The 10,575-nt window shown below is 37.4% G+C and overlaps 1 protein-coding gene across 1 annotated transcript; it reads right to left on the reverse strand.

The window, feature by feature from the left end:
- Positions 1 to 3,299: 3,299 nt before the first annotated feature.
- On the reverse strand, positions 3,300 to 9,578 carry LOC110760731 (cysteine protease ATG4). Its single transcript, XM_021963041.2, has 9 exons — positions 9,263 to 9,578; positions 8,050 to 8,559; positions 7,883 to 7,968; positions 7,671 to 7,721; positions 7,175 to 7,554; positions 6,202 to 6,340; positions 4,002 to 4,057; positions 3,858 to 3,928; positions 3,300 to 3,747 (listed from the first exon to the last, which is right to left on the reverse strand). Exons 2-9 carry the CDS (start codon positions 8,507 to 8,509, stop codon positions 3,527 to 3,529), a joined length of 1,464 nt encoding a protein of 487 aa, XP_021818733.1. The 5' UTR covers positions 8,510 to 8,559; positions 9,263 to 9,578; the 3' UTR covers positions 3,300 to 3,526.
- Between the last annotated feature and the right edge of the window lie 997 nt (positions 9,579 to 10,575).

The raw sequence follows: 10,575 nt of genomic DNA on the forward strand, positions 1-10,575 counted from the left end.
AAGCCCTAAACATGAATACCTTATTGTTTTGATGCTTGAGTGTATGAATTTCTAGATATTGTTGATGAATTCCAATTCACCAAATTAATCTATCCTTGATGTATGTTCTTCTTTGATTGATCACCTTTGAAAGCATGCTTCTTGAGATTGTTGGGATTATGTGTATCCTCATGTTATCCTAAGCCATAAATGGATGAAGTAAGAATCATCCATGTGAATTGGTTTCTTGAATACCTAATGTAAACACCATGCTATTAGGATTCTTGTGATGTTCATATTCTCTTTGAACTTAATGGGTTCTCCTTGTAATTGAATCGAAGTACGAACCATACCTAGGTTCGGTTATGAGGAGGGCACAAGTATTGTAGCACGAACCATGCACTTTACGTATATTAGAGAGAATCAATGCGTCTTGAGCCACGACCCATGGTCTTGATTGCGAACATCTTCATCAACACGTTTAGAGTTCATCACTTGAGTATTCATGAACTTGGGTAGAATTGTTTAGGGTGGATTCCGAAACCCTAGTGTTTGTTACATTTTGATTTCACATCTTGATAATTCATCTCTTCCATTCTCATTTAAATTCGAAGTCCATTTACTTACATGCAATAGAAATAGATCACTTGAACCAAATCAAAACCCCCCCCAATGTGTGTGTGAGTTGCGTGTTTGACACGTTACGTGTCTTTGTTACTGAATTTTATTTCTTTCTGTAATTATTTTGGACTTTTGGTCCGCGTTGTGTTCTTCCATTTTCTGTGCTGAATCCAACCGTATAAAGAACGTGAATTTTGGACGTACGGTTGGAAAGTTATAGGCAAAACACTGGACAGAGGTCGAAACTGAAAAACAGAGAAAACGAATCTGCCCAAAAACGACCGGTCGCTTTTACCAGACGACCGGTCGCTTTTCAAGTCAAATTTTGAGTTTCGAATCTGCCCAAAAACGACCGGTCGCTTTTACCTGACGACCGGTCGCTTTAGCACTGTTCATAGGTGATAAATGGGTGATAAAAGGGTGATAGAAAATGCTGTTTGTGTTTTTGTTTAGTTTTCTTGTGTTGTTTCATTTCTTTTACACTTCTTTACTCATTTTTAGTTTCCATTTTGCATTTGTGCATTTGTGGTGTGTCAATTAAGTGTTCTTTACGTACTCAAATTAGAACTTATAGGAAGCCGACAAGTTCTTCGTGGGATCGACCCCGTACTTACATAATCTATACTTCAATAGATTCGTGCACTTGCGGGTATTTTTAATTGGTTGTTTGCACATTAATTTGTGTCCTCTTAGGAATGCAACAGTCTTTCCAAGAAACAATATTATTGATGCCTAAATACCGCCCTAAGGTTTATGCTGAATTTGAAGCAGAGTACTCAAATTTGTTCTCACATTAGTAGGAACATTCTTAGAAAATTAGAGAGTAGATTTATGCAGATTGATATGAAGTCCTGAGGCTTTAGAAAATGAATCCATCACACTATTTATATTTCTAACTGCTGCAGTCATCCGTAAAAACTAGATTGGCAATGTGGAAACCTCCAGGGGGGGGAAAGCAGCCCTACATTAGACTTAGAAGAAAAAGCTAGATGATTGAACTGCCTGATAAAAGGTTTTGTGCAAAGTATGAAAATATAAGGAGATAAGGTCCTCTTGTTGAATGCCTCTAGACGCAGAAAAAGAGGTACATGTAATGCAATTCATGATTCTATCACACCAGGTGGGGCAAAAACCAAATTGAAGCAAACACTCCTTAATATAATTCCAATCAAGCACATCATAAGCTTTTTCAAGGTCAAGTTTAATAGTCATGCTACCACGAGAGTCATTCTTACGTTTGAAATCATTAAATAACTCATGCACAATTAAAATATTATCAAAGATAGATCGTCCCGAAGCAAAAGCCCCTCGATTTTGAGAGACGCATCTAGAGAAAAGAGGTCTAAGGCATTGGATAATAATTTTGGTGATCAGTTTATAGGTGACATTACAAAGATTGATAGGTCTAAATTGTCCTACTTCCTCAGGGTTAGTCACTTTAGGAATTAAGGCTATATTAGTATGGTTAATAAAGGCCAGGGGTAGATTATTGGCGAAAAACTCATTAACCATGTTCTTTAACATGTGTTTGGTTTTATCCCAAAATTGGTGATAAAACAAGGCATGCATACCATCAGGCCCAGGGGCCTTAAGAGCTCCAATACTCTTAATGGCTGATTCAAGTTCTAAATCAGACACATGAGCTAACAAACGATTATTGTCGCTTGGGGTAACACAAGGTTCAATGATCTTGGTAAAGTCCTTAATTTGATTGTCGTTGGGGGATTAGGATAAGAAAATCTATGTTTGAAGGCAGCAATGAAAGTTTGGATAAGAGTGTCACCGTTTGCCCAAAGCCCCATATTAATGCATTATGTTGTTAAGAGCATCCACAAGGGTTGTTTAATAGTTCAATGCAATAGAAAAAATACATCAATTAATTTTTTTTCAAATATATTCAAAATTGGTCTCTTTTTAAAGATCTCCTTGAGAATATTGTAATGGTACAATTTTTAGTGTTATTAAATTTATCCCTTTTATTTTATTTGAGCATAAAAAAAGCATATGAGTAGATATAATTATTGATATGAAGTTATTGAACTATACCATTGCAAGTAAAACTGCATTTCAATTTAAAAGATGCCAAAAGAGTTCAATTTATTGAACTATTATACAACCATTTTCGATGCTCTAACCTTAGAATTCCCACGCACACGTGGTAGCCCACAAATCTAACAAGATCATTTGTACTCGTCGGCACCTTAATTCCAAGCACATTAAATTGTATTCAATCATATATCCATCCGTTAGCAGTTTTGGTTCCAATCTAGCCCCACTTTGATTTGGTGTAATAGTGGTGAACAATCACCAAACAGAGGCTAATAAGACAATGACATATAAGATAACTTTTCCACATGTCATTTTATTATTATGTTATTAGTCAGGAATAGCAAAACAATTCTATCCCAATTACATGTAATTTTGTTATTATGTTATTAGTCAGGAATAGCAAAACAATTCTATCCCCATTACATGTAAGTTTTTCTGACAGGGAAGGGGAGGGGTGAGAATAAGAGGGAGAGTTTAGGTGCTCGACAAATTTGACCCTAGAAAACGTGATCATTTCTAACAGAAAACTGAATAGATTCGACCCCATGGATTAACACTGATCCACGGCCATAAACTCCAGCACTCAATTTAATATTTTCCTCAAATACTCAACCATAGCATGGTAGGAGGCGGGGAAGGAGGGCGAGAGATTGATAATAATTTAATTGACAAGAATAATAATTAATCTGTTCTCTACAAACGTCAAATTCACCAAACTCCAGGAATAATGCACACAATCACGAGACAACTGAATTTGCAGTCCAAATGCCAGTCAGAGGTTCTCTAGATCTGCGGAGATAACCCAGGCAGCCAGAAGACAGCCACAATGTACAAGGTTGCCAAACCCCATATTAATTTTACACCCAGTAAACAGTCATCATAGGAGTTGCCAGTCATCTTCATGTGCACTTCCGTCCGCATCACTTATGGGCGGGACCACAAATGAATCATCATTTTGAACCCCACCACTATCATCCAAAACATCACTGTTGTTAACTGGCTTGGGAAAATTATGCGTCTCAGTCACAGTGAACAGCGGAGCACCGTTTGAACCATCTGCCAGCTTGGAAGCTCGAAAACAAAAATCATCAAAATCATCTGCCAGCCATGAAAATTTAACAATACTAAGAAAGTTTATGTGTTGAACTATTGACTACATAAACAAAGGTTCCGAAAACTATGAATTCAGCCAAGAGTGACCAGCAAACCTCTGTCACGGCAATAAAATCCTATCGCCAAAGATGGATCAATAGAATCAAGGGGAATGTGCCGTATTACACTGCACAAATTACCAATAGTTAGAAAAATAGTATAACGAAACACTGAAGACAATTAGTCTGAAAGGATCTTACTTGCAGTGGTAAGATAAAGTATCAGCCTCTAAATCATCCCGTCTTATATTGATTGCCTGGCACAACCAGCACCAAAAAAACCAGTCAGGCATGAACTTGAAGAGAACTCAAGTAATGATGCAAAACATTATCACCAGTATCAAGCCTAGATGAGAACAAATAAGAACCCTTGTAAAAAGCACATCCTAATAATTAAGATGAGTCCATAGAGAGATGAGTTTGACATTCCCAATCAGTCATGCACTGCATCACACTCGAGTGTCGTAAAGATTGCTGTTACCGTTGCCCATAGTAGCCCAAAATCTGAACACTTGTAAAAAGCACATCCTAATAATTAAGATGAGTCCATAGAGAGATGAGTTGGACATTCCCTATCAGCGATGCACTGTGTCACACTTGAGTACCGCAAAATCTGACCCTGCCCAAAGCTCCTCTCCTCCTACCCCGACTGCATCTTCAAAAAAAAAAATTTGTTTCTTTTCCCCAAATGACCTAATGACAGCTATCACACTTAAACCGTTCTGTGTTTGAAATTTGAACAAAATCTTAAACTAGAGGAGTCTGTTGGTTATCGAAACTACCTAATTTCTATTCTTTTAGGAATATAATGTGGAAACTTAAACTAACTTGTTTCCTGCTGATTTAAGACTTGTACTGAAATTTGAACAAAACCCTAACTTGAGGAGTCTGCTTAGTCATTGAAACTGCCTAATTTCTAAATTTTATTTTAAGAGCATAATGCAGGAATTAAATTTAACTTGATTCATGCTGATTTTTACTCTCAAATTTACAATTTCATAATATGGACAGAGCAATGCATGCTGAATGAGTTTCAAAGCTTAAATTAATTCTGCAGTTGATCTCAGGTCCTAGTTAGTTTATATCCTACATCAACCCTTCTCTGCATCAAATTCTCTAGGATCTTCTTGTCTAGGTACTGAAGACCAAGAATCCATGTTTTCATTTTCCCCACCTCCATTCGCATTTTCCCTAACCAAAGCAGCAATAGTTTAAGCTATTTTACAATGAAACAATTGTTGCAATCAACTCATTGAGTGCCTTATTGCCTCGAGAAAGCTCAACCCTAGATGAGTTTTTGCATTTGTAATCACTGTACTCGAAGAAATAAAACAAATTTGAAAGAACACAGACAATATGTTAGCTCTGATACCAATTTGATGTACGTTAACATGTTTCCTAAGTCGATCCTGGGAGTGGCCTTAAGATACTAAAAATTTTAGCAAACAGAACAGATTTAGAGAACAGTAGATTTAGGATTACATTGAAAAACAGAGAAGAATAAGGAAGATGAAAGAGAAGAAAGTAGAAGAGATATGACAGCACCAAGTCCAACAACACTTCATTTTCATTCATCCAAACCATATTTGGTTTACGAGATGGCCTAATTCAAATATATAGGATTCAGAAAGTGCTCCCAAATATTCCTGGGAATACTAAAAGTAAAATAATCATTAAAAAAAAAAAAAGATAATACTCAAAGACACATCATTAATAGGAGACACTTAAAAAAAAAACAAAAAACAGAGTTGTTGTAAGACCCAAATACATCGGCTTTTATGACACTTGATATTTACAGTATAGGGACTATTTAGCCTATTTATCTACAAGACTTTCAATTATTCTTTTTTATGCCCGACCCTTGCACTACTGTGGCCATTTATCTTTCGACTAAAAAGGCCTTATTGTTCAATTTGGGCCAACAGGCTTAGGCTTCACCTTGGGCTTTCAAAAAGGAAATTTCTTTTCTCACCAAGTTGTTGCTACTGCATCAGATATTATGCCGGATAACAGAGAATAAGGGAGCTCCTATTACATACACTAGGGTGGTTCACTCCATTTTGGACATGTAGAACAACAACCTGGACATGTACACAAGAGTAACTTGATTAAAGTAGAGGGCACTAGGGGAAGTGGAAGCCCAAAACATTGAAGTAGTTTGAGTGGAGGGACAAGAGATATTCAAAATTCACAACAAATACCACTAGACTACCTTAACCAATTTACCCTTAGCATGAGATATTCAAAATTCATCAAATAATATTCTTTGCCCATAAGACAGGCCTTTGCAACACAGTTTGCTCATTGAATCATGCAAATTTTAAGGCTATTTGCATTTTATTCAGGTTAAGTACATATCGAGACATTTGAATCAGAAGTAAATTATAAAAAAATGCCATACCGACTGAACTTCATGTGGATCAAGGTAAAGTGCTTTTTCATCTTGCACACCTATAATGTAAGTTGATGCACCAGGTTTTCCACCCATGATGCCAAGACTTTGGGGAAAAGTGAATGTCGCCCACAATGATGGAATGTACCTGATAATAATGTTTTTATGAGAAACAATACTTTATTAAAGAGCTTAAAATTACAAAACAAAACGTAGTGCAAAAGACGTCGACCAACTGATACCACCCTAAAAAAATGCAAAAATCACCTCTTACATTGTAATACAACTAAACTATCCTACAGCAGTACCTGATAATTAATTAAATCATCCCATTAAGTACCATAAATGGTTGTGAAGTTTGGAGTTATGAATTCTCTAATTGTATCATTCCCTATGTCATCTAGGCTGCCAAACTCAAGGTTGACTTTATGGTTCAGTTAGAAAGATAAACATAAAGTTTTAGTAAAGCACTTCCTAAATCAAAATTCTTAATCTAACCAGAAATAAAAAGAGATATTTAGTCATATACCCATTCTTAGCGCTAATGATATAGATAAACCCTATACCATTTAATTTCTATAAACAAACCCAAAAAATGACAGCTGGCCCTATGGAATTTAATTTTGATTATTAAATTACTTTGATGCCCTATTGAGTGTTTTGGTTTTTTTATGAGATTTTGGTTTTGGTCTTGTTTTAAGACATTTATGGCAGTTTTGTAATTTATAAGAAGTTAAAAGCCTCTTTGTTATGTCGTAAATAGGCTTTGAGTGTGTTTCTAAAGTCCATTTCATATAGGGTTTTTTTTATAATTTGGGCCCCTATATTGCGTATAATAGTGAATCTCCCAAATAAAAAAGGGAAAAACAAAAGCTAACTGGTGCTAACTCAATTTGCTAAACAAAAAATCCAGCGACCAAATATTCCCTAGGTCAGCAAAACGAATCATAATCATCTAGCTACCACGATTAAAAACAGGCACCTGGGGTTGACTTTTTCAAGTCCAAGAACCAAAGGAACCAGTAAAAGAATAGGCGTCCAATCAACTCGGCCTCTTGAAAACTCCAAACAATGTCTAGAGGCATCTTGAATGCAGACAACTGGGGCTCCACCCCGTTCCCCATCTTCATCCCCAGATACAATATAAACAGCCATTGGAAGTGGCTGGTTATCAACAGCAGTTCCTTCTCTCTTACACCGAACTAGAGTCTCCCATGAGCGGCACATGGCATATGGGCCAACCCATGACCCGGCAGCGAGGTCATAAGCCTTTCCAGCCTGAAGAAGATTGTGGATAGAGAAAGCTGATCCTTCGGAATCACCAAAATGATGCAGGATCTCAATATATTGTTCATCTAAAGGCTGCATAACAAAGGTATAAAATATATATGTACGTATGTATGACTAATAATTCCAAAATGTGATTCAAGAGCAATAAGTATTTGGATAAGATGTAAACTACAAACAATCCATCTTACCTTGTGCAAGGGTCTTCTCCAAGATCTTCCCAATCTATGGAAAAGCAATGCCTGTAAACATACGCTGTAGTCATTCACTATCTAACCCGAAAGACAGCATGATTACAATGACTGATGCCACGATCAAGAAAGCTTAACAGTAATATTCAGACATATGAAACCTTAACCATGCATGAATGCAAGCACCCAAAAGAAACAATGCTGCACCACACCTGGGCTACAAGCATCTGACTACTCCGAAGCATGCAGCCCCAATTTACGTCACTAGTATACTTTGAATCTCCAATAGCATCAAAACCTAGAGATAAATATGTCAATATTGGTTTTGCTCCAGAAACTTATATGTGCTAAAGTTAAAAATGATGTTTGCAACTCAAACCTTTACGATATGTCATCAAAATTCTTGATGAGAAATCTTGTTCAAATGCTCTTAATCCATTGTTGGTTGCTGCGTCTCCAGAGGACTCATCTTGTGAGACTTTGTAGCGCACACCAAGAAGCCATATGTCACTAGCAGAAGAGATGCCAGTTCTGCTGGATCCAAGTACACGCTCGTGAATCCTCCTCATAGAGCCACCAGTCACAACTTTCCTCACAGCTTCTGTCCATCCATTGTTTCTAGAATGAATTTCCTTCTTTTCAGTAATTGATGACTCACTATGTGTTTCAAAGATTGAGAAAGCAGATGCAAAGAAGTTTGACCACAGGGACGCCTTGTCGTGCTTACTGTCCCTAGATCCTGAATCTGAACAAACAGATGACGGACCTCTATCTGTCGACTCTGTGGAACTTTTAGAGGAATATTTCGACGCAACAGCCCTCTCACAAAAACCCTTCATCACCTAGTCATGGAGCAGCATATAATCCTGAAGTTGCTCATAGAAGCAACCTGAGTTTTAAACATCCATCTCAGTCAAGAAAATTCCAAAGAAGAACCAAAGGAAACCCGAGATGAATAAAGAAGCATGTTTATGACAAGTTAGACATAGTACATTCAAAGCAACCATATGTGCAATATTCTAGAGGAACTAAGACGCAACTAACTTAACTTTCAGAGAGTAGAAGAGAAGCAACGAAGGGAAAAAAAAGTAAAAGCATTCAACTTGACCAAATAATGTTGCATATCCCAAAAGCATGGGATTGGATCCAGGAAAGACCATAAACTTAAAAAAGAAAAACGAAAAAATATCTTCGATCGTTACAATTTTCAGTTATCATCCTAAAATGCTAAACATATTCAATTGTAGGCCGGAATTTTGAACAATCCATATAGCCCGAGACAAAGATGCAGAGGAAGCAAGAAAGTATAATTTGCAATTCATGCAAATCATTAATAAGTCATAGAAGAAGAAATTAGGAAAGACAAAAATCATGCAAAGCTGAAACAGATAAGAGATTTAGGAAAACAACAAAGGATGGAATTGCCGAGATATCTACCCAATCAATACAGTCACATCCCATAAGACAGCCCCAATTTCTGAACCCTAGAGAAGCCAAAAGGCGTCATGGCCTCGACCGATTATAATTCAACGACAGAAAACTCCGAAGAAATTTTTTTTGCACAAACAGAGGAAAGAAAAGAAAAACCAAACCTGGCGATCGGTGATGACAAGGAAACAGGCTGACCGACAACAGCCCACAAACCACACACAAAAACCACGTACCCGGTTTCTGAGTCTATTCTTTAACAGAAACACTGGCACCGAGGGGAAATTCTACTAACTGAAATGAGGGGAAATTTGGGGAGACGGAATTCCAGGGTAAAATTCTCCAACGGGGTGTAGTCGATTAGGATTTTGGAGAATTTTGAAAAACTTTTCTAAGTGATAGATTTTGGACAATCTGCTCTCCTCTCTATATCCAACAGATTCCAATGGGTTTTGGGAGATTCTACGTGGACTTTTGGGGAATTCTATTTAGGCCATTCCAACGCCTAAGGAGAAACGCAAATTTTGGGTTTTTAGCCCAGAAAAACCTCCCCATGCGTGCGTACAAGGTTTTTTGGCCCAAACTCGTTTTCGGGCGAAATATCAGACTCAACATGAGTCCAAGTGGAAATTTGTGGAGCCCAACGACATTCCAGCTCCAACTCACATGAAGCCGCTGTAGAGGGGGGCTCATTTCAAGCCTTTCTTTTTGGGAAATAGCCTTAAATGCCACCCGTTTTTTAGTTGGGAAATAGCCCTCTATGCCACCCCTTTTATAATTTTAACTAAAAATACCACCCCTTTCCAATTTTTGTACAACTATAACCTATAAATATAAAATTATTGTCCACTTATTTCTGATTTTTCACAAGTTCAGAAATTTTGTTCTCTCTTAGGTCACTCAGCTCTCTCTCTCTCTCTCTCTCTCTCTCTCTGGCACAGCTATGTTTCTCTTTGGTTTCTGTCTAACGCAGCTCTCTGTGTCTCTCTTGGCCCTCTCTCTCTTGGCTCTCTCTCTCTCTAGCGCAACTCTCTGTCTCTCTCTTTGCTCTCTTTCTCATAGCGCAACTATGTCTCTCTCTAGCTCTTTCTCCCCCTATTCGGTCTCTTGCTCTCTGTTTGGAGTCGCGAACCCCTCCCTTTAGGTATGTCTTCTGAATATCTGCTTGCAACCTTGAAGCTCTAGTGGATTGCCGACCTCGAAAAAGTAGTGTTGATGGTTATTTTCGTAATATCAGTGGGATTATGTGAAATGGGTTATATTTTGATTGTTTGGGTTTGTGTTAAATTCGTTTTGGCTTTAATTGCTTTGGGTTAGGTTTTGTTGAATATTCATGCTCATTCATCTGGGTTTGTACTAATTGCACTTAGATTGGTCTGGATATGTGAATCTTGAAACTTGGGATTTTCCATTGATGTAGTAGATCTATATAGTGTGATTCTGATATACTGCTGTTGTGTTCCTCTTATTTTACTGT

The sequence above is a fragment of the Prunus avium genome, chromosome 2 (assembly GCF_965620075.1).
Source record: "Prunus avium chromosome 2, drPruAviu1.hap1.1, whole genome shotgun sequence".
NCBI classification, from domain to species: Eukaryota; Viridiplantae; Streptophyta; class Magnoliopsida; order Rosales; family Rosaceae; genus Prunus; species Prunus avium.